At 44.0% G+C, this 24481-nt stretch overlaps 1 protein-coding gene across 8 annotated transcripts in view; it reads left to right on the top strand.

Annotated features, from left to right (window-relative positions):
- LOC115650270 (transmembrane protein 263-like) overlaps positions 1-24481 on the top strand; it is a 351659-nt gene that overhangs the window by 315569 nt on the left and 11609 nt on the right. Inside the window, exon 1 of one of the 8 annotated variants that reach the window (XM_030559970.1) lies at positions 10259-10322. The exons of the other annotated variants lie outside the window; for them this stretch is intronic. Coding sequence (XP_030415830.1) covers positions 10280-10322 — 43 coding nt within the window. The 5' untranslated portion in view covers positions 10259-10279. Of the gene's footprint in view, positions 1-10258; positions 10323-24481 lie in introns of those variants that run through there. 8 annotated transcript variants of the gene reach the window in all.

Genomic DNA, 24481 nt, shown 5'->3' with positions numbered 1-24481 from the left:
AATGTAACTTTTTTTCATTTAATTTCCTAGGTTGACCCAATAATAATGTGCGTGGGAGGGGGAGTGAAGGGAGGCAAAAACTCAAAATAGGCATCTTTGGCCTCTGGGACTTCAATACGCTGCTGGCTTGCAAAAATAATTGCAAACAGAACCTGTAAATTCCACAATCTGAGACTGTTTAGTGAGATCCCAAGGCAATGCTTCCATCCTTGCCCAAGGCCCCTGGAGACTAGGGAGAAGAATGGGCCAAATCTTGGGTTTCTTGAAACACCAGGAAAAGGCAGCTGAGCTAGTTCAGTACATTTAAGGGGACTCAGGACTCTAGTGTGCAGGTAACTATTGATTCGTATGTACAGCCCCTCCTTGTTTAGGTGCTGACCCTGGGCTTGATCCTGCAAAGAACTGAGCGCTCTTGCCTGACCCAGCAAAGCACCTGCTTAACTTCTAGGAATGTGAGTCACATCCCCATTAACTTCTGTGGGACTATTCGCATGCTTAAAGTACATCCTCAAGTGTGTTGTCAGACCAGGCTAGAGTACTTGGCACGTGACAGGATCACATCCCTAATGACATTAACAGAAAACTCTCCTGTGCATGCTCAGTATGCATTTTCAAACACATAATTTGATCAAATGAACACTAATTCCCATTTGAATCAGGCCATGCCGGGGAGTCCATCAGAGATTAATCTTCTAAATCCTTTAGGGAGAACTCATTCCCTGCCAACTGCAACTTTCAAGTCTTCAATAGTAGGACTGTTTTTAAAAATTGAGGAAAAAATCTTGCAACCTAAGAAAATTGCCTTCTTTTAGCTATCAATACATTCAGAAATAGCTGAAACTTTTTAAATCAAACTTCCCAGAAAATATGTATCTTTGGGCAGAGACCAAGCCTGTAAAATTTAAGGTCAAAAGGTAAATTTTGCAAAATTATGGGGATATGAGAATAGAGCTTTATAATGGAAATCACTTTGCATCCTTAAATACAGCTATTTTATCTATAATATAGAAACCAGTTTTTATAAATGCAGAGTTCATACTGAATCTTTTATTCCCCCATTATACCTAGCTACTGTAGCTTCTGTTTTACAAGTGCACCAACAGATTTTTTTTCTGACGCATAATGTATGTCTGCCATAAAATCTAAGGAAAAACAAGGTGAATGTACTCCCTTGGAGGTTTTGTTTAAAACTGTGAAAATGCAGAAAATTCTAAGTTAAAGACAGATTTTCATTGTGTTTTAGTTTAGATTTGTGTGTCTGTCTGTAAACACTGAATATGTTCTAAAGCTATTCACAGAGAACAGATCTCTGCAATTACTGACCTAATTTCTTTCTCAGAAATGCCTTGATTTTTTTAAATCAGTCATGTATAATAGATGATGCCTCTTCATTGAGGTTTGCATCATTCTCACCCAGTGGTGTAACTTGCAGGTTCGTGCGTGTGTCTGCAGCTAGTATATACAATATATGAGTGGGATCTTAGACAAAAGAGAGCTTCACAAAGTCCATTTCATTTGTCAGCACACGCTTTCTCTCAGAAATCCCTGTCTGAGAACATTCACTTCTGCTAGAACTCACTGAAAATCACAGTTTAGAAACCTGTCATGAGTCATGCACCAAACCAACCAGCTCTAGAAATCATTAGCTTGCTTAGTAAATCACAAGAGAAGCTTACTGATCCTGATGGTGTGCTTTAGACACCCAGATATGTCATTCTAGTTTGTCTTATGCATTTCACTTTCATGTGTCAATCTTTTGGTGATGGCAACATGCCTGTTAATAACAGACGGACGCAAGTCGAGAATCCATTGGTGCTGAGAGCTAAGCTTGAACTCCTGGTGCATTGACCCTGGTGTCTGTCTGGTTTCCAAAAGTCCAACTTTACTTGATAGCAAACCATGGGCCAATGTACTAGTTGCTACTTTCCATACTTGGTGATGATTCTGATTTGTGAATGGGTGGGATGCTGCTGCCAGAGGACAAAAGGATTAGCCTTTAATGATGTGGACCCTTTAGTAAGTAGTCTGTGCTGAGTGCGCCTCTCTGGTCTTTTCAGGGCAGGGTTTTGTCACTTGTGGCACTGCTGTGAAGACTGTGACCTACTCTATTGGGGCCAAAAGGGTAAATTATTACTTCCCCAAAGGAAAGAAGGACTTTCTAGGGTTATTGTGCAACATAGGTTTAGTTTGTTATAAAATCCCAAAGCTGTGCTTTCAGTGGTCTGTGCATGCATGCCATAATGTACAGTACATATGTATTAAATTCCAGTGCATTGACAATCTAATCTTCCAGAGCTCTAAACTTCTGTGCCTTCCATTGTGCATGTATAATCTCCATATGTCTGTATCTCTTTTCTTTTTTTAAACTGTACTAACAAAGGATTCTTAATGTCCAGCCGGAATACAGAAATATTAATATTAGGGCTGTTAAGCGATTAAAAACATGAATTGAGATTAATCATGCAATTAAAAAAATTAATCATGATTAATCGTGCTGTTAATAATAGAATACCATTTATTCAACGACTAGCTGAACAAGAAGTAGGACTGAGTGGATTTGTAGGCGCTAAAGTTCTACATTGTTCTGTTTTGAGTGCAGTTATGTAACAAAAAAACTATATCTGTAAGTTGCACTTTCACAATAAAGAGATTGCACTACAGTACTTGTATGAGGTGAATTGAAAAATATTATTTCTTATGTTTATCATTTTTACAGTGAAAATATTTGTAATAAAAAATAATTACAAAGTGAGCACCATACACTTTGTATTCTGTGTTGTAACTGAAATCGATATATTTGAAAATGTAGAAAACATCGTAAAATATTTAATAAATTTTATTTGGTATTCTATTGTTAATAGTGTGATTAATCACAATTACTTTTTTATCACAATTATTTTAATTAATTGCATGAATTAACTGCAATTAATCGACAGCTTTAATTAATATATTATTTTAACTTAGCTATTCCACTGTTAAGGGTGTGGGGGGTTGAACAATAGAAAATCTTACTGTTCTTTTAAGGAGAATGTAGTGCACATGATGACTGGAAAGTCCAATCGAAAATGGGGACCCAACAGTGTCCGATCAGATCAACTGACCAGACACCCAAAGTCCAGTTACTGCAGGCAGGGAAGTGCCGGGTCGTCACCCACACCAGCTCCTACTCAGCTGGGGCTGTCTCCTACCTGCTTCAGGTGGCTACAGCTCCCAACCCTGTCTCCACAGACAAGTCCCTCCCAACCCAGGGAGAAAGAAGGGAAAAGCAGCGAGCCACAGGGGAGAGAGGGGAAGAGGAGCAAACGAGGGCAGGGCTGTTGAGGAAGAGGCAGGACAGGGCCCTCAGGGGCATGGATGAGGACGAGACCTTGGGGAGAAGATGCAAGGCGGGGGGAGGTTCCAGCACTCCTGGTGGAGTGTCCAGTTTTTAAATATTAAAGTTGGCAATGCTGTGGGTGGGGTGTTGAGAGGGGTGGTCAAAATTCAGGAGAAAAACAATTCTGCCATTGATTGCACATGCATGCCGATCTCATTGACTTCAAATGGAGCACTAAATCAGTGCACATCTGAGTACAGAATTTGCCCTATAACATATAGAGACACTGATAGGAAGTGGAAAATTGTGGCACTGTTGTTCGTTAGGTCCTGGTGTTTGGGTGAATTTACAGACAAGATAGTGCAGCTTAGTTGGCTCTTTGAAAATTCCCAGAGCTTTACAAATCTGTTCAGTTTGTATAAATTAATACAGCCGTGGTAGCCAATTACTACAGTTTTACGCAAAGATGAATAAACTTCATTCAGTGGAAAACTGCTATTTCTTTAGTAATTTCACAATGCTGCTTCCCTAAAGGAGATCAGCAAAGGTTTTTTTTTTTAACTCTAGCAGGCCTCACTTTAGATGCTTTAGAAGGTCAGACCCAAAGCCCTTTTAGATTTGTTTGACACAGTGAATAAGACTTTCGCAGACAACTAGAAACACCTATGAATTATCTTTTCTCTGCTTGTTATCCAGCACAGCTAAACCTGAAGTCAGCTCAGAGAGATCTGTATGTAACTGGTGCAGAATTTGTAGAATTCATCAGAACAAACCAGAATTGACAACATCTTTAGAGAGTTAAAAAAAAAAGAAAAAGAAAATCAATTGGTCCTAGTGTCAGAGCTGATCAAACGTATAAAGAAAGAAAAAGTTGCTAGACAGTATCTAGGGCTAGAATAATTCTTGTCAAAATCACATAACTTCTGTGATAAGAAAAGAATTTTCACTCTAGTTAAGAGTGAGTGCCTTGATTTTTACATCCTCTCAGAAGCTTGAAAACCACACTTCTCTCCCTACCAGTGTTGTTTTTTTTCTACTGGACAAACACTGATTTTTCTCCCAGTCTAACTCTGCTTTCTAATGGAGCTTGAAATTAACATGATTTTGTTGTTTGTTGTTTACTTCCTTGTTTATGCAACAGCATCCACGATGATGTCAGTATGGCTTTGGGAGCAATGTTTCTTAAAGTTCTAGTTAAATACTGCAGAGGAACACAAAGCATCATTTTCGCCCAGGCACTACACAAACAATGACTGCTATATGAAGATAAGGGGTTGTTCCATTTATCAGTGACAGTGATAGGAGAGCTTGGGGGAATTTTGCATTTATTTATTTGAAGATGTTTAGGATCTAGAGGGCATTCTTAATCAAACTCCAGTGGGCTAATATTTTAGTTTGCCATACATATAACCTTGAGCTAGCAACTGCTGCAGCTTCCTGACATTCTGCTCCTGGGTTATTTGTGGATCTGCATCTTGTGAGGTCTGTAAATAAATCAGATCCAGAATTCCAGAAAGGATATTTAGATTCAAAGAGGATGGACAACTTCCCTGTGACAGAAAGGGAGCTCAGAAAGTTGTCTTACGAGTGAAAATCCCTTCTCCTCTCTGTCCACTCATAGGTGGGGCTGCTAGATTGCAATTTTCTTCAAGATTCTAGGCAGCTTGATGCCAGCCTTTCCTAATTCCATAGTGGATGCAATAATTCTCTTGTTTGGAGTACTAGAAGGGCCAACCCTGCACACTGATATTTTCTCCTAGTTTAGTTTCAGTGTAGGACTTATATAGTAATTTTATTGTTCAAATATCTGAGTACACATTTGAAACTAAAAAGTATCCCTTGGTCTTCATGCATATTCTGTTCTACAGTGTCAACCAACAGGCCAGTTCCCCTTAATCTTTTCAATGCTTGCTGAAAGAATCCTTATGGTCTTAGCAAGTGGAGAGTTTTGTCACATGGCTGAACTTCTGGAGCATATGTATAGGTCATAACAGCACCAGGTTTCTTCTTCCCTTGACTTTCACATTACAGGTCAGAAACATTTACACCTACACCAGTCAGAAGCAACCAAAGGCAAGATACCTGTCACTCCTTCCATCTCAGAATGTGCGCTCTGCAATAAGCCTACTATGGCAAACCACTTGCGTCCAGGGCCTTATGGCGATATAGAAGTAATAAAACACGCTGTCTAATCCACTTTTTGGATTTGGGGAACTTTTTCACTTCTTGGGGATGAGGAGGCCTATTATTAGATCCTGTCTTTTATCCTCAGCAATTTGGAATTTGATAGGTCTTGTCACATGTCTTAACGGTCTGTCCAAGTAAGAGGTGATCTTTTGCAAGATTTAGTACACCTGCGTATCCACAGCAGGAGGTACACTAGAGTGCAACTCTGTCAAATTCGATTCTAGAGGTGGCCAGAATATTGGGTCAGCAATTTTCCATCAGATTACTCTTTGTTATTGTTGATACAGAATGAAGGTCATTAATTAAGCAGAAAGAACTGGCGTAGTTCAGGGCCAAGGCTTAAGTAGTTCTTAGTCAAAGGGTAAGAGGCTGCTATCAAGACCTGTGTTAGCTATTACTGATATGAATTCTTTTTAAATTACTTTGTTAATGGACCGTTCTAGTCAGGGAAAGTGCAAACGTGACACTTGGGAATTTATTCTCACTCACTGACTTCCGGACTAAATCTACTTATCTACTCAAAATATGATTTTTCTTTCTGCCACTGCCACAGACTCCACCTGGGAACTGAAAATCGACATGCAGAGTTTTTACCTCCAGTGATGATGTACGAGGCAGAAGACAAAACAGGATTTAGGGCAGGTATTCTAGGAGTGCAAAGCATCCTTGTTGATGATGCATAAGACACTGTAAAATCAATCTTACTTTTCTGTATTGGCTCTGTGGGCCAAGAGGAGTCACAATTTGTGCGTCAGAAATTTCTGATCTGAGGAGAGGCAGGGAGCAGAGTAAGAAGGTAACCACTTTGCAGTAGTGCCTTTTCCCGCTCGTTCCTCGGAATTCTATCTGTGCATAGGGGAACGAGTCTATACTAGTTCTCAGGGGCAAGGCTATGCATTGGTACACTGCAGCTGGGGGAGAGCCAAGAATTCTGCCCTTTAGGAAGGACAATCTGAAAGGGAATCGTTTTGGGGTAAAGTCAGCAGTCTTTTATCAATGAGATAAGGGGTGCTAATGAGCCAGTACCATTGTTCTCTCAGATTTATTGTAATTCAGCATTGGAAATGTGCTTTCAAGGTCTTTTCCACCTCTAATGGCTGTGATTCTATGGCACTTGAATCAGCAGCTTTATAGCAGAGCAAGAGCTCTGCTATAGTTTGTTAAAACCAAGTTCCTGTTTAAAACCCAACTCTTCTAAGTGCTCTAAAATCTACATCATTGTTTGTTCAGACTGCCTTGAAACTTGGTGTGCCTCATGGAGGTGTGGAGTTCTGTTAATTAGTCAAATTTGGGGTCATTTCACCAAGGGGTTCCTGAGATACAGCTTCTGAAAAAACAGCCTTTCCTAAGATCGAGAGATTCTGACCACCTATTTTTGCTCACAGATGAGATCAAACCAGGGCACAGATCATCACACCATGGTCTCAAATGCTCTAGGATTACCCTAAGAGAGTGCATGATGCCCTGTAGTCCTTTGGAGGAAATCAAATTATAATGTATGAAAAACTTTGCTTCTCTAATTAGGCATGCTAAGGCTCTCAAGCCTATTCTCATACCTTATAGATTACACTGAGCATGCATGGACAGAGGAGCTAACAGGATTGTTAGCCTTCCAAGTTTCACACTAGCTGGATTGCTCAAGGGAATAAGCAGTAGTCCTTTGAACTTGACCAACTCAACCAGTTTCAGGCCAAGCCCCACCCTGGGCAGAAATTTAGAAAAGGTTGGATAGCATAGTGCTAAAATCTCTCTCTATTGAAGGGGGAGTATTTTGGGGGAATGTAATTTTTGTAAAAAGAAATGCAAAAGTTTGCTGGCAGGGGAAGGGCATCCTAGGGGGTGGAGTAGTGGAGGGAACAGGGGTGAGGAGTTTGGGGCTGCATCAAGGGGAGGGAGATAAATGGGGGTGAGTAGTAGGGGAGGTGAGAAAGGTTAGAGGGCTTATGAGAGTGGAAGGGTGAGGGACACTGGAAAGGAGATGTGGGGTGAGTGGCAGGGGGAGAGTAGGGGCGGGGGCACATGTCAGACCCACATTCTCTCCTTTTGTGCCAGGATCAAGGGGTCTGGCCCCTCAGCCTACCCTCCTTGTGAACTAGGATCTGGGAGATCCTGCCCCAGAAGTATCTGAGCCCCACTCCCTGTGTGCCAGGACCTGGGGAATGGACCCAAGTCCATCTATGTGGGACTGACCCTCTTCTGTGTGCCATCTCATTTGACCTGGGTTCTGGGGAGGCTTGCCTTTCTAGTGGGGTCTGAGCCCCTCCTCCCCCCCTCATGTGAGCTGGGATCTGCAGTCTCTGCCCCCAGGGTGTCTGAGCCCTGCTCCTTGCCTCCCTGTGTGTGTGCCAGAATGTGGGCGGCCATGCTCATCTATAGAGGTCTGACCCCCTCCCTCCCTGCCCCCACCCATGGGAGCCAGGTTCTGGAGGATGGCTTGCCTTTCTGGGGGAGCTGAGAACCTCTCCATGTGAACGGGGATCTGGGATGGGAGGACCAAAGATTATTCAAATGTAAACATCTGAAATCCAGAAAATGAATAATAAAGATACACATCACCCCTGTGTGGTATGGAAGGGGGCTAACCAGAGTGTCTGAGGCAGGGGTGCAGTTTGGAGGAGAAGCTGACTAGGTGGACCTGTGGCAGGCTGCAGAAGCCTGCCTAAAGCAGGGGCAGGAGTCCCAGTTGGAATAGGTAGTGGGAGGGAGGGGGCCCAACTCAGTGTGCAGATCAGTCTCTATGACCAAGATAGTGTGTGGCCTTCCAATGTGGTATATGCAAGGAGCAGCATTGAGCAGGAGTCAGCAAGGAGCAACCTCTTCCATCTTAATGGCTTCTCCAGTGCCAAGTTGCCAACTAATGGCTTAAAGGGATGGGAGGGGGAGGGGAGGTGGAATCATGGGGCAGAGATTGGAGAAGAACAGGGACACACCAGTCTTCTTCCCCATGCTTAACGTTACTGTAACAACCATGTAATAAAACTGTTGAGGTTTTCAGGCACAGACCATGGTTCAGATTTTTCTCAGCCACACTCTTAGCAGCTATGCATTACAAACATTTCCAAGGCTGACAGTTATCTGCATTCCACTATAACAGTGTACTGGAGGGGAGACGAGCACTGAGGAGTCACATACCAACCATGCAAAGACCACTGGACTGGAACTATTCCTAGTTCTGCCTCTGGCCTGCAGCATGACCTTGGGCAAGTCACTCCAACTTTCGAGGCCTCAGTTTCCTGTCTATACAGTGGGCATAATGGTGTGAAGTTCTTTGAGATATGCTGGTGAAAAGCAATCTGTATAAAAGCTAGATCTTTTTATTATTACACAGCCACACTAAATCAACTACAAACCTAGGTCAGAATTATAACTATCTAAGTGATCACTAAGTCCTACCAACAAACATTTTTGTTTCTGTTTAAAAAACGGCAATGGCAAAAAAAACTTCAACACAGAGCTAAGATTGCCAGGTGATATCTTGTGCCACTTGCAAAACGAGTTCAGCAAAACTCAAACATCTGAAAACCTTGAAATACAGAGTTACAGTAAGCATCCACACAACCTTAACTCTGCCCTGTTGGAGTGATGCCCCACAACACCCATAAACAAACACACTCCATTTTCACTGTAATGGACAGACACTACCTGCATTTGTCCTACACTCAAACACTGAGCCTACTTCTCTGACAGAATGCCACACTTGTAAAATTTAACAACCACTTCATACCCTTTTACAACCTCTTCACACAGCATACCACCTAAACCTATGCTTTCCCTCCTCATCATTAAATCCACAGGCTGCTTTCATATCCCACCTCACTACTGACAATACCCATGATGAGAAGACCCCAGTGCCCCACTGCTAACACAACTTCCACAATTCTGAGTTGAAACGATGCACCCTTAAGGTACACATGCACCTTTTTCCTTTGGTAACACACACAATGATCTCACCATATCACAATCCCAGCTTTTCCAAGCTGCCCCATTTTATTTCTCCGCCATTCAATGCAGCTACAGCTAACACAGTGAATGCAGCTGGAGTGTATGCAGATTATTCCCAGTGGCTATTACCAGCTCCAAGGGGGCAGTGTTAAGGTTGTGTACGCATTTACCTTCACTCCGTATTTTCTGGTTTTCAGAAGTTTGAGTTTGGCTGAACTTGATGTTCTGGAAGGCCACAAGCTATCACCAACATCCTTAACTCTGAGTTAATGAAGGGTTTTGCCATTTAATTCAATAGAGTTTTCTGCACTAAGTGTTTTACTCCTATTTGTTTCTGCAGTTCAGATTGAAAAGTCATATTAGATTAAGACCTCTACAGATTTTACTGCTGTGAAAGACTCCCATGTCATTTTAGCAGGAACGGAGGCTGAGGTACCACAGTGCTGATGGCGTCTGATGGAGACTCACTAATAAGATCTGATTTCATGAGCTTTGAATCCTATTAAGACAAGTGGGGATCAGAGCTGTGTGCCTGATAGAAAAGTGCAAACAATGGAAAGTCACTTATGAATATTAATAGGATTTGAAACAATGCAAAGCAAAATTGTTGATGAGACTGGAAAAATAAGATGGGGGAGGGAAAGCAACTGTTACACGATGTAACATGACCTCTGTCTCGCCTAGCCTCCTCCTGCACGTGCCTGTGCCTTGTCACTCAAAAACCCTGGTAAATTTGAAGATGCTGCTCTTCAATCTGATAGTTTTCCAGAACCAATCTCAGCTCCGCAGCCTGCTGCTTGTGTGTGCTGCAAGTATAATTGAAGCATCTGATCCATGAGAGAAGCCCGTCTGCCAGCCCTCAATCTTCCCTGCCCAGGTACAAACCAACGTCAGCTCCATGACTATTCAGAGAGTTATTTTTAAAAGTAGCTTGGCTTATCTCTAATAACCTCCCTCCATGGGTGAGATATCATCCGTGTCAATCATCTGTGTGCATCTGTAACCTCAATATACCACATCAGCCAATAATGCTCCTCACCTCTTGTCCACTCCCATCGTCCTGCAGTTTTGTGATTGTCTCAGAGCCACTGTCTACCACACTCCTCTTCCTCATGGGTCAGTTCCTCTGGCATAGCACAGGGTATAGCAGATTGTGTTTTGCAAGATCTGTTCTCACAGCTGGAGGCAGCTTGGGTGTTTCCCAGAAATACCTGCAAGTGAGATTTACTTCTGTCCGAGAGGAGCCAATCTGTTCACAGCAGGCTAGCCCAGAGTGATACCAAAAGGCAGATTTTGGACATTTGCGACTCGCTCCCTTAGCTGTCTAGCAGATAATTGTAATCCTTTGTGCTTTTTGTCTTTTAAAGTACTTGACAAACATTAACCATTATATCTCTCAACCTCTCACAAAATAAGTAAATATCATTATTCTCATTTTACAGAATTAAAAATGAAAACAGAAAAGGAGCTGGTGACTTGCCAAAGTCCCTAAAACCAGTCAGTGGCAGAGCTAGGATTAAAGTCCTAATCCTGTCCTCAAACTGATAATTCCCTGCCTAGCGTTGCCAGGTGTCTGGTTTTCAACCAGAACACCTGATCGAAAAGGGACCCTGGCAGCTGCAGTCAGCACTGCTGACTGGGCCATTAAAAGTCCAGTAAGTGGCACAGTGGGACTAAGGCAGGCTCCCTGCCCGGCTCTGCACAGCTCGCCAGATGCAGCAACATGTCCCTTGGATCTGAGGTGAAGGCACAGCAAGGGGGAATCCACACGCTGACCCTGTCCCGAGCACTGGCTCCACAGCTCCCAATGGCCACAGTTCCTGCCAATGGAGCTCCAGGGGTGGTGCCTGCAGGCAGAGGCAATATACACCCATACAGCCGCCTGGCTGCGCCTCTCTCAGAGGCCCGGGGAGCAGCCCAAGGTAAGCGTCACCCAGAGCCTGCATCTCCCACCTCCTCCATGCCCCAACTCCGTGCCCAGTCTTGAGCCCTCTCCCACACCTACATTCCCTCCTGGAGCCTGCACCCCAACCCCTTGCCCCAGCCCAGAGCCCCCTCCTGCACCCTGAACCCCTCATCACCAACCCCACCCCAAAACCCATACCCCCAGCTGGAGTCCTCACAACCTCCTGCCCCAGACTAGAGCCTCCTCCCACAGCCTGAACTCCTCATTTCTGGCCCCATCCTAGAGCCCACACCCCAGCCAGAGTCCTCAGCCCTCCCTGCACCCCATCCCCCAGCCCAGTGAAAATGAGTGAGTAAGGGTGGGGCAGAGTGAGCAACAGAGGGAGGGGGGATGGAGTGAGCAGGAGGAGGGATGAGGTGGAGCCACAGGGAAGGGGCAGGGGAAGGTGTTCAGTTTTGTGAGATTAAAATGTTGGCAACACTATCCCTGCCCCTAGCCTCACTCTCAGAACAGTAACTTTATATATTTTTTACATAACACATGAAAGTTGCATTAGATCTTTGGATTATAGAAATTCATAGCATGTTCTGGGCTCCCAGTTTGTTCACATTTTGTTTCTTACAATGTTGACCTCTCTGCAGAATTGTTTGAAAATCTCCGGGACATTGATCAGCTTTCTTTACTCGTGTTACTTTAACAATCACATTATTTAATAAAAGGACATGGTCACATTTTATTTATATAATTTGAGGTGTATGTTTAGCCTATCCTCCTCCTCCCACCATGCTCTTTAGAAGAGAAAAACATTTCCTTCCGTACCCAGTTTGATCTTTCATCCCTAGATCTCAAAGCATTTTACAAATGAAGAGAAGTATCTCCGTTTTACAGATTGGGAAACTGAGGCACAGAGTGTGTAAGTGACTTGCCACCATGTATACAACAGGTCAGTGTCAAAGCCAGGAATAGAACCTAGGTGTCTTGACTCCTAGTCCAGTGCCTTCTTCACCAGAATACACTGAATTAGAGCACCAGCAGCATTGTTGCCATCTATAGAATAGTCAGCAACTGCCAACTCTGAGGCTCATCACTTTAATGCAATATTTTTATGTGGGTCCTACTTTAAATATTTTTCATTAATGGATTTGTGACCTGGGTTAATTTCCCTGCTCTACTGCAGACTTCCTGTGTGACCTTTGGCAATTCACTTAGTCTGTCTGTGCCTCAGTTTTCCCATCTATAAAATGCGGATAACAGCATTTTCCTATCTCACAGAGATGTTCTGAGGATAAATACATCAAAGGTTGTGAGATGCAGTAATGGGGGCCAGATACGTACCTAAAATAGAATCGGGGTGGCTCCAGGCCCCAGCACGCCAAGCGCATGCTTGGGGCAGCAAGCCGTGGGGGGCGCTCTGCTGGCGCTGCGAGGGTGGCAGAGAGGTTGCCTTTGGCGGCTGCCTGCGGAGGGTCTGCTGGTCCCGCAGCTTCGGTGGACCAGCAGACCCTCCGCAGGCAAACCGGCAGAGGCAGCCTGCCTGCTGTGCTTGGGGCGGCAAAATCCCTAGAGCCGCCCCTGAATAGAATTACCCATTTGATATTTGGAGATTTGAGATTAAATTTATATTAAGACTCTGAAGAATGTTCTTTGTCAAAATAAGGCCTAGGCAAACTTGATTGAAGGATCGGGCCCTAACACCAGTTAAATGAGTGAATAATTGGAGCAAGTCATCCTAATCTGCTGTTCCCTTTAATTGCCTACTCCTTGAGTTCTTTGTAGCCATCTGACACTGAGGTTCACCAGATCAGCCTCCCATCCTGTCATCTCTGGGCCCCGATTGGTAAGAGGGGCTTCTTGTGCTTCTGCAGGGAGACATTGCTTGTTTGCATTGTATTTGTGGCATAATTACAAATAGCACAGATCATTTTTATTAGCCAAGCTGCCTGCATTAAAATGATAGATTTTTTTTTGCATTATTAAGAACATCCAAGGGAGCCTCCATAGTGACAGGAAAAAGATAATTTTTCATTTAGCTTAAGAGCAGATGGTTACGGAAGCATTCTATGTAAATAAATTAAGAAGAAGCCACCCTCACTAATAGTTGAGTAAACAGGACTGGAAATGGCCTGCGCAGGGCCAGGCTTTTCCCTTCCTTTCCTGCAAGATCCTCAGTTCTGCTCTGCAGCCTACAGCCCCGCGAGGACGGTGTTTTAACTAATCAATTTGCTTTTTGGCCCAAGGCAAATGGAAAAATTTCTGACTCCTGCTAACCCAAGACTCCTAACCAGGGGCAGCTCCTGTGAGCACTGTAGAATACCTGCCTAGGTAGTAAACTACAGCCAGGCTACGTCAATGATCTTTATCAACCTTTTGAAAATGCCTATGGTATCTAGGCACCAAGAGCTCTCTCAGAGAGGAATATTAGAATCATGTTTTCATATTTGTATTGCAGTAGTTCTTGCAAAGTGTTGCATGCAAAAACACAGCCCTCAGTCCAAAAAATGTACAATCTAACAAGACAAGGAACTTACAGTAGAGGAAGAGAGATGCAATCAGATGGAATACACGTCCTTCTGATAGAATTTGGTCGTACTAAGGTCTGTTAGCACCGAGCAGTAATGGACAGAGCCAGATGCAGTGGTTCTCATGCCATCATCCAAAACCACACAGTGTGCTATTGAGACGATGGGTGGGGGGGACATAGCCCATAAGGTCTTTTGCTGATGACAGGGTTATAAATCCACTGTTAGAAGAACTCCGTGGAATAAATTAATTTGTGCTCTGTTTGGGGGATTAGACCTCCTCTGTTGCTTTCAGTAACTGGAACAGGAAGGTTGCTCAGGCAGGGAGCTCCTTTCAGCTACTGCACAGTATTGGTTAGAGGCCAGGTGCCCCCACTGTCCTTGTTGTAGCACATCCTAAATCACCTTTTGGAGCGAGGTGCTTTCTGCCAAGCTCTCCAGTGAAACAGGCTGGAGTCCACCATACTGTGTGCAGCTTGTAGCCTTCATACGGATTCCTGTCATGATGTATTTTATAAATATGTTAAAAATCCTAAGAAAATTCCAACACCAATCCCGCCCCCCCATGAAGATAAGATGGTTAATATCTATGAACTACCAAAGTGACCTGACCTGTGAAGGAACACTGCAGTTTTCTCAAAAAACACAAATGTTTAAAAATATGGAAATGCGTAGATGCTAAGATGCTGGACACCTTCAAAATATGAAATAAACTGGATAGATGTGCATAGTGAAAACCACATGCCCAACCTTAACTTCTGCCATTGTATCACCACCCGAAGCCAGGTGACAATCCTATCCTCAAGCAACATATATCTTCACTGCATCAGTGCCTCTGGAAATTGAGAAGTGCTCTGTATGGCCTTTCTAGCTCTTATTTGATAGACTGATTTTTCTCAGCTGTAGCATTTAAACCGAAGTGCATGTGTCTCAGCGTTAAAGCAGCACTACTCTTACCTTCAAAATCATAAGCCAGTGCTGGACAGAAGTAATCTTTTTATTTGTTCACCAAAAATAATCAGGACCTGGATTCTTCTTCAGGACAACTCCCCCACAGCATAATGAGGTTTCTGATGTGCAGAATACCTTTCATGCACAACAGAGGTACAGACTGGTTGGAATTGGACTGGAGGGAGCTATAGCACATCTACAAAATGAGTTCCTTGACTACACAGGCAAGTTACACAAAGCAGACTTAAGATTTCCACAGCCACTCCTTAACTCCTTAAAGTTCTTATCTGAACACCCTTCATTAACAATTCTGGATCAAAATGTCTTCATCTTATAGGCAACGTCTGTATGATAGGTTGTAACGGCATGAGGCAGAGTTAAGGTTGTTTGAGTCCCTTTAAAACTGTGTCTCTCTCTTGAATATCTAGTGGTTGGGTGTGTTTCTAAGTGTAACTTGACTATGACTTTCCAGGCTTTTTCTGCCTTTTGGGTTTGCAGGACTGCTGTTTTCTTTGTAAGGGTGTTTTCCCTTAAATAATTGGAGATTTAGAAACTTACACTGAGAATTTAATGATGTTAACACTTTGGAATAGCTCTTTCCCACTTCATCACCTTGCAGACTCTTTACTGCTGCACAGAGCAGGGCTGGTGTGCAGCTATGGAGACCACATGTAGGTCTGGCCAGTGCCTCCTTTCTGCCCTGGGTAAAGCTCCCCTTTGGCTGAGGTGCAGTTTTACAGTTCCTGTTTTACTGAAGTTGCTGTCAGTCTGCTTAAAAAATTCACCCCAAGATCATTAATGCAGTTCAGTTCCGTGACCGCTGAGGTGAGGATCAGGAAGCCATGAGCCTTCATGCCACCTGTGGAGGAAGGGGAGGAAATAGAGGTTGTATTACAATGTGTCTAGCTTGAATGTCTGCTTCCCCTGTTGACCTGATACGAGCACCTCCCATCCTCTCTGCAGCTCCCTTCACAGGGGAAATCAGTCCCAACAAGTGAGTCTAACTCACAGGAAGTTATTACCGTCTGAGCCACTGACTGCAGAGGGAAACTTAAATTCTCTTCGTGCATTTTCACAAGGCAGCATCTCTCTGTAGCAAATATCCTGGTGGCGGTGGCAGGAGCAGTGGTTACTACTGCTGCCATTCTTTACTCTGCATCCACTATCCACCCCATTTCTCTCCCCCTCCCCCATCTAATGGCTCTTCCATACACACTATGGCCACGTCCAGACTAGGGTATTAAAATCGATTTTAGATACGCAACTTCAGCTACGTGAATAACGTAGCTGAAGTCGAATTTCTAAAATCGAGGTACTCACCCGTCCAGACGGCGCGGCATCGATGTCCGCGGCTCTCCATGTCGATTCCGGAACTCCGTTCGGGTTGATGGAGTTCCAGAATCGATGTAAGCGCGCTCGGGGATTGATACATCGCGTCCAGATTAGACGCGATATATCGATCCCCGAGCAATCGATTTTAACCCGCCGATGCCGCGGGTTAGTTTGGACATGGGCTGAGAAGCATAGAAGAGAATTCACAATGTCCTGCACTGTGGGCTTGCACTTTTCCCGAGACAAGCAAACCTGTGTTTTAATATGTGTTCAAAACTGAAACTTTACCGAGTGAGAATTGGCCAGCCAGCACTAGCCCTCTTGGTTGTGCCCTGGTTGGATTTTGCATGCTAAGCAAGGTCCAACCTGATCAGTAACTGTCTGGGTCCTTCAGGAAATGGTGTAGTGGACACAGTAAAGTTCTTCCCATTAAATGAATGCTTCACAGTGGTGCTAGGGGACATTGCTGTTGGATATGTTGTGTTATGAATTAAAACTGATATTGATATCCTTTTATAGTCATTCCTGCCTCATGTTGGAATGCTAGAATTCAGTGCACAAAGTAAGGCCTTCTAAATTTCCTTTATTTCAAACAATATCCAGGTATGCAATATCCATATCCATGGCTGTTGCTCTTCTGACTGCTCAGAGGACGCTGAATGTTTTGAACTCCATGGCACTTTTTATGAGATCAGGCACAAGTTTTCTGGCCAAATTGCAATGCTTTCAGAACTCAACAATTTCTCCTGTTCTTGCTGTTCTCTTCCATGTATGAATGGAAAGCTTGATGCTCCTGGGATATTAATCCAGAATCTTTCATCAAAAAGAAGCTCAGTTTCATAGAGCTGCTATTGGAACAGGCCTCTTCCTTCGGTCATAATATATTTGTGGGGGAAGCAAGAAGGCCCTATGCTGCCAGGGTCTAAATACAGCATGATTCAGCTGATTTCAGAAGAACTCCTTCCCAGAACCCGTCACTCCTGCACTACATTAGCTTCTGGGAAGCTTTGGTGTGTAAAGACCAGTAGTGATCCAGGCCAGCCATGAGAATAAATTTGCTAGCAGACCTTTTTTGGCTCTTGCTGTAGCATGCTTTGAAAAGAGCCCTTCTCTGTCTCTCTCTGGCTTTTCAGAGACATGACCACTGTTTTCCACAAACGGAGAAGTTTACAGTTCTCCACATGCTGCAGTTCCTGCCAGAATCTTTTTTTTTTTAAGTTGCCACAGCAACAAGCTAGAGAAAGAATAATTAAAAAGCTCTGCTGCTGGTCATGCCTGTTCCCTGTTTGTTGTGCCCATGCATTTCCCTAGCACTACATGAGGCCACAGAGGCAGTGATTGAAAGCTCTAATAACCCCCAATAATGGAGCCAATTATGGCAGCTAATGTTTCTGTTAAGAATACATGAATATATAAACCAGCATGTGTGTGAAAGAGAAGTGGCGGGGGGGGGGGTGGGGAAGAGACTTCCTGGACTGTGTGTAAAGCTTCCTGGATAGTCCCTACGAGTGGCCAGCCCATGTGCCTCTTGCCCTGCCTTGCTGGAGGATGACAGCCAGAGATCCAGCATTGGCTCATCTCCACGTTAGATAGTTCAGGCACGCTGGCTCCCTGTCTGCTGTTACACGGTGGGCTCACTGATGTCAGGAGCCATTACTGTTGACTTACGAGCATGGCCCTACACCACAAACCTATGTTTGTGCTTGTTGTAATTACACTTCAGCCACCTTTGTGGGGAAGCTGAGTTGTGGGGCTTCCGCTGAAGGGGCATCCCTGTGGAAAGCAGCTACAATCTCCTGAAAAATGAGGCTGTTCTCGCATGGAAATTGCAACCAGTTTCCCAAAGTTATGAGGGAAGCAGCCAGAAACACATTGAGCAGGACAGAACCAGCGGAGACGTGCTAGCAAAGCTTTAACAAAAATGTTCCACCTCAGTCAGTGACACATGCAACACTCCCTAGGTAAAACATTTCTCCCATGCCCTGTCTCAAAAACCCTATTGCTTCCATTCTCTTAGCTCACCTCACTTCCTACCCTAAATCCATTGGTTCTTCATTTGCCCCACCCCACACCACTACTGTTATACCCACTATGCACCTCCCTCACAGTAGCAACACTGATAGGGTGGTAAGCATGTCATCTTGTTACCTTTGACTGCAATGGTTGGGTGGGTGGGAGGAGGGGAATGGGGATCCCTTTCGTTCTTGAGTGTCTCTCCAATTTGTTTATTCTTTCCTAGCTGATGTACGGAGATGTAGCAGAGCAGTTCTCTCTCGGGCAATTCAGAATAGGGTTAGAGGAGGGGAAAAGGGCCTTTGGTCTCTACCAGTACTGGCTCTTTATGCTCCAGGCTGAAGCAGAAGAGACAGACCCCAGCTGCAAAAAAAGGTACCAGCTTTGAACAGCATCCAGGGGCTGCCATCAACCAGCTAGAAATTGGTCAGCTGCTGTGCAGGAAAGGAGGTCTGAGAGCTGAGTGGACAGCATCAGTCTGAATTTAATGGGCCCTAGCCAGAAAGGCACTCGAATGCCATGGTAAGGAGCTTGGTATAAACTCCTAGGTAGAGAGCTAGAGAGTTCAGATTGGGATCCAGGTCAGTCTTTTTTGATTCAGCCATTACAGAAACAGGAATCAGCCATGAAGTTGATCCAGAGACAAACTTTTACAAAGTTTGGAGTGTTAGGACCCAGGACTCAGTGATCACATCCATCTCTAGTCATAACTGGAGTCTCCCGGCTTAATGTGTTTTGAAACGTGTTCAAAAATAGGCAATGACATTGTGTTGGCAGAATATGTGTGCATGATCCTGGTTATTCCAGGAGCTTTCATGAGGCAGATGAATGCCGGTGCCTAGCAGGAATGTGGTATGTGCGCAAACTCTTTTAAACCGTTTGGCTTTTTTTGTGGTGGTGTTTGATATTTAAGAGGGTTTCTTGCATGAGAATGCCCTAGTGTAAGGTCTGTCTGTCAGTGGGAGGAGAGTCCAGAAAAGGCCCATTGGGGGTTATTTAAATTGAGGAAGATTGTTCTTGCTTTTTTAAACCAAAATAATATTCCAGGTATTGATTCCATCTTAAATCCTTGCTTGGATCAGGACATGTGTTGGTTGTTCTCTAGCAATAACACCACCTTTTCATTCTGCAAGTGGCTGGGATTCTCTTGGCATATGTGCTGCTGGAAAAGGTGACTTGATTGTTCCCCATGTAAATGTGTCAATCACCAAAGCTCCCCCTGATCCCCATTAAAGAAGTGTCACGCATACCCTGCTGCATGCATGCTGTAATGCAGGAAGACAGCACCGACAGGGAAAACACTTTGCATACATGCCATGGACAATGGAATTCCCGAAACCCTCCCACGTCGTCTTCCACTAACATATCTGTCTGTCCCTGTCACATCCGAGAGCAGCTGTGTTAAGGAAAAGTGTGCCTATGACTGGAGGTCCAGCAGGTCTTGCAAATACCCCCCACCACTGGTCTTCTGAACGCAGCGGGCTCTTCCCACAGCTATAGGCAAACTCATGGCTTTGGCTCTGGGAAGGGTTTCTAATCATTCTTTGTTTAGCCCAAGCATGAAGAGAAAATTCACAGCATTGGTTTTTAGAGAGACAGGCCAGATTTTCAGAGGTGCTACGCGGACAATCCGATCAAGTCAATGGGAGTCGCAAGTGCTTGGGCCCCTGTAGATCTGGCCTGTAATTGTCACTGTTGGTTGTTGTCTGAAGCTTCTAGGAGGGTTTTACAAATTATTTCCTTCCCTACCCATAACTTTTACCTCCTCGTTCCCCTGCCCCTCAGCTTCCTTAACGGGACTCTTGCTTTGTTTGCCTTCTCTGCCCTTCTTAGGCGATCTGTTTCTGCCCAGCTCGGCAGAATTGATAATTAACTTGTGCTCCCTCTACTGCATGGCTGGTTGTGTACCAGCAAAGTGCACAGTACTTGTAGGTCCTGTGTATTATGTATTTTCCAATTCTCCAATGGAATGGATTTGAAAAAAGAAACTACTGAATAATCGGAGATTCAACATGGGGTGATATCATTCCTCTGTGCTAGTAGGAATGTGTTGGGCACCTCCAGGCAGGCCAGCCTCCGAGACTGTGTGGAGTAGTGGGGTCATGACAGTTGCAGGCAGTGTCAGCTTGACATCCAATGGTCAGTTCATATCCTACAGACTATATGGCTTTTGAGGGCTGATTGATCTGATCTATGCTTTGAGAGTATGGGTTTGAAAAAGTAACTTTTGTTTTTAATCCCTTTATGCCGGGGAGAAACATGCCATATGTTGTCATTAAATATCCATGCTTCTCCCGTCCTCCCTATCTCTACCACTGTCCCAGCCATGTATGCAGTAGGATTTAAAGCAGTATATGAAATGGGTCACCTAGTGGAAAGGTAACCTGCAGAAAGGGTCTTGTTTGACTGCCTTTCTCCCACTGCCTGGAGATACACCCTACAGACTGAAGTCCATCAGCAAACAAGGATGGTCAGAAAGCAGAGTGGGGAGGACAGAAAACCTTCAGCCCGTAGGGCAATATGGAAATACTTCAGAGTTAGCCACTATTCTCCAGGCAGTTACAGGAAATGCCCAGAAATAATGTCAAGACTGATTCAGGAATCAACCAGCCAAGAGATGTCTGGGGCTTCTCCACTCCTAAGCTTGGGCTTAGTCTCCTCATTACCTGCTTGGTGGGAGTGGGCAAGGAAAGCAACAGTAAGTTAGTGCAAAACCTCTGGAGTGGAACTTGAGGAGTGAATCTGTCTTCAGGGGGAAAGGAGGGAAGTTTAATGCTGTTGTCTCTCAGTTATTCCAGCTGTTTCATCCACTGTTGGAGGGGGAACTTCCTGAGGGAGGCCTAAATATCCAGCCAATTCTGAGAGCAAAACCAGACCCCCAGCTCCACTGAAAAGCTGCCTCATATGTCACAGCAGTGACTGTTCCAAGGCATCTGCAGCCTTAGTTACTGAAGGGTCCACGAATGCAGCACCATATAAACACTGCCATGACTGCATTGGGAGCAGGGGGTTGTCTGCTTGAGTAACTACATGGAAGTTGAAGAATAGAGTCCCTGTTGCAATACTGGAATCTCTCTTGGCCACAAATGATCCAAAAGAGCTAGCATGCAAGATACAGGATGTTGGGTATGGAAGAAATTTTCACTCCGAGAGCACTTTTACATACCTAGGAAGCAGCTGTGTGTGTCTGTGCAGCACAAGGAAGGGAGATTTGTTGTCCCCTTGAACAATGTTAGTACCATTAATTGTGAGTAAAAAAATTAATTGCAGATGAAATTGCACTTTTAAACAATAGAATACCAATTGAAATGTATTAAATATTTTGACTGTTTTTCTACATTTCCAAATATATTGATTTCAATTACAACACAGAATGCAAAGTATATAGTGCTCACTTTATATTATCTTTATTACAAATATTTGAATTGCAAAAATGATAAACAAAAGAAATACTATTTTTCAGTTCACCTGCTAGAAGTACTGTAGTGCAATCTCTTTATTGTGAAAGTGCAACTCACAAATGTAGATTTTTTTGTTACATAACTGCACTCAAAAACAAAACAAAGTAAAACTGTAGCGCCAACAAGTCCACTCGGTCCTACTCCTTGTTCAGCCAATTGCTAAGACAAACAAGTTTGTTTACATTTACAGGAGATAATGCTGCCCGCTTGTTATTTACAATGTCACCTGAAAGTGAGAACAGATGTTCACATGGCACTTTTGTAGCTGGCATTGCAAGGTATTTACATGCCAAATAGGCTAAACATTTGTATGCCCCTTCATACTTCGGCCACCATTCCAAAGAACATGCTTCCATACTGATGACACTCATTAAAAAAAATTGTGTGTTAATTAAATTTGTGACTGAACTCCTTGGGGGAGAATTGTATGTCTCCTGCTCTGTGTTTTACCGACATTCTGCCATATATTTCATGTTATAGCAGTCTTGGAGGATGACCCAGCATGTTGTTCATTTTAAGAACATTTTCACTGCAGATTTGACAAAATGCAAAGAAGTTACCAATGTGAGATTTCTAAAGATAGTTACAGCACTCAACCCAAGATTTAAGAGTCTGAAATGCCTTGCAAAATCTGAGGTTTTGGAGCATGCTTTCAGAAGTCTTAAAAGAGCAACACTCAGATGCAGAAACTACAGAATCTGAACCACCAAAAAAGAAAATCAATTTTCTGCTGGTGGCATCTGACTCAGATGATGAAAATGAACATGTGTTAGTCCGCACTGCTTTGGATCGTTATTGAGCAGAACCCATCATCAGCATGGACGCATGTCCTCTGGAATGGTGGTTGAAGCATGAAGGGACATATGAGTCTTTAGCGTATCTAGCACATAAATATCTTTCAACGCCGGCTACAACAGTGCGATACGAATGTCTGTTCTCACCTTCAGGTGACATTGTAAACAAGAAGCAGGCAGTATTATCTCCTGTAAATGTAAACAAACTTGTTTGTCTGAGTGCTTGGCTGAACAAGAAGTAGGACTGAGTGGGCTTGTAGGCTTTAAAGTTTGACATTGTTTTGTTTTTGAATGCAGGTTTTTTGTGCATAATTCTACATTTGTAAGTTCAACTTTCATGATAATGAGATTGCACTACAGTATTTGTGTTAAGTGAATTGAAAAACGCTATTGATTTTCATAGTGCAAATATTTATAATAAAAAGAAATATAAAGTGAGCACTGTACACTTTGTATTTTGTGTTGAAATTGAAATCAATATATTTGAAAATGTGAAAACCATACAAAAATATTTAAATAAATGGTATTCTATTGTTTTTTAACAGCACGATTAAGTGTGATTAATTTTTTTAATCGCTTGACAGCCCTCATTTTAATCCTTATTGAGCTGGGCGAGAGTTAAATTGGTGACCTACCGGTGGAAAACTCTATATCTTATTAGCAGCGCCCTGAGGCTTCCACTCCCCTAGGAATGCTGTTGTGACACCTTTTGAGTATGAGGCTTGCTTTCTGGAAAGAAGTTTCCTAAATCCATGTTCTGCTCTTTAAGAGCTTACACAGGCAGGGTCTTCTGCTTTCTGGAAACACAGTCAAAATCTCCTGCATGCTGCTCTCACTCTCAAACACACTCTGGACTTGTCTACATGAACGCTTAGTTCATAGTAAATGGGAGTGTAACTCTACCGCATTCTAGCCTGCTGCCCACTAAGTGCTCATGTGGATCTTGCTGATGCACTAAAAGTGTACTTTAATCTACTCCTGTTTCAGAGCAGGTAGATCAAAGCGTACTAGGGAACTTTTAGTGCACGGCAGCAGGGTTCACGTGCACTATTAGTGCACAGCAGGTTCGTGTGGGATAGAGTAACAGCCCAACCAAGTGTTCATAGAGACAAGCCCTCAGCCTTCCACATCCTCTTTTGGAAAGGACAGCCCCCATTAGCCAATATACAAGCACTGGAAATTGCAACAGTAAAATAAATGTTAACACAACAATGAAAGTAACTTCTGAGCACAATGTTTTACAATATAAAATCATTGCAACAATTACTTCAGGGTCCTTACACTAGCTCTTATATTTGTATTTGTCTAAATATATGTATTTTTTCCACTTCCATTGTTCCACAGCAGAGTCTGAACCCACAAACTTGAGACCCACAGCACAGACCTCTTCTACTTCAGCAAAAGGAGTGAGTGGGAGCTCCTAGAGCAGGGGTGGCCAACCCAAGCCTGAGAAGGAGCCAGAATTTACCAATGTACATTGTCAAAGAGCCACATTAATACCTCAGCAGCCCCCCATTAGCTCCCCCCCCACTCCTAGCCCCTCCCACCCACCGGCAGCCCCACCGATCAACACCTCCCCCTCCCTCCCCACACCTCCCAATCAAGTGTTTCGTGGCATGCAGGACACTCTGGGTTGGAGGAGGAGCAAGGGCATGACAGGCTCGGGTGGGAATAGGTGGAGTGGGGGCAGGGCCTGTGGGAGACCCAGGGGTTGAGCAGTGAGCACGCCCTGGCACATTGGAAAGTTGGCCCCTGTAGCTCCAGCCTCGGAGTCAGCGCCTGTACAAGGAGCCACATATTAACTTCTGAAGAGCCGCATGTGGCTCCGGAGCCACAGGTTGGCCACCCCTGCCCTACAGGGAGACCCAACACACATGTTGTGAGTGGGTTACACGAGTATATCTGAGACAAAGACTGGGCAGCAAGATTCCTGATCTCTAACTGTGGGAAGTAGTCTAGTAGTTGCAGACAGTAAAATCTATTGTAACAACACACCATTTGGGTCATCTGCAGGAACTGTCTGGGGATTGGTCCTGCTTTGAGCAGGGGGTTGGACTAGA

This window comes from Gopherus evgoodei, chromosome 4 (genome assembly GCF_007399415.2).
Source record: "Gopherus evgoodei ecotype Sinaloan lineage chromosome 4, rGopEvg1_v1.p, whole genome shotgun sequence".
Classification (NCBI taxonomy): domain Eukaryota; kingdom Metazoa; phylum Chordata; order Testudines; family Testudinidae; genus Gopherus; species Gopherus evgoodei.
The sequence above is the reverse complement of the archived record's forward strand: the minus strand, read 5'-3'. Positions and strand labels throughout refer to the sequence as shown.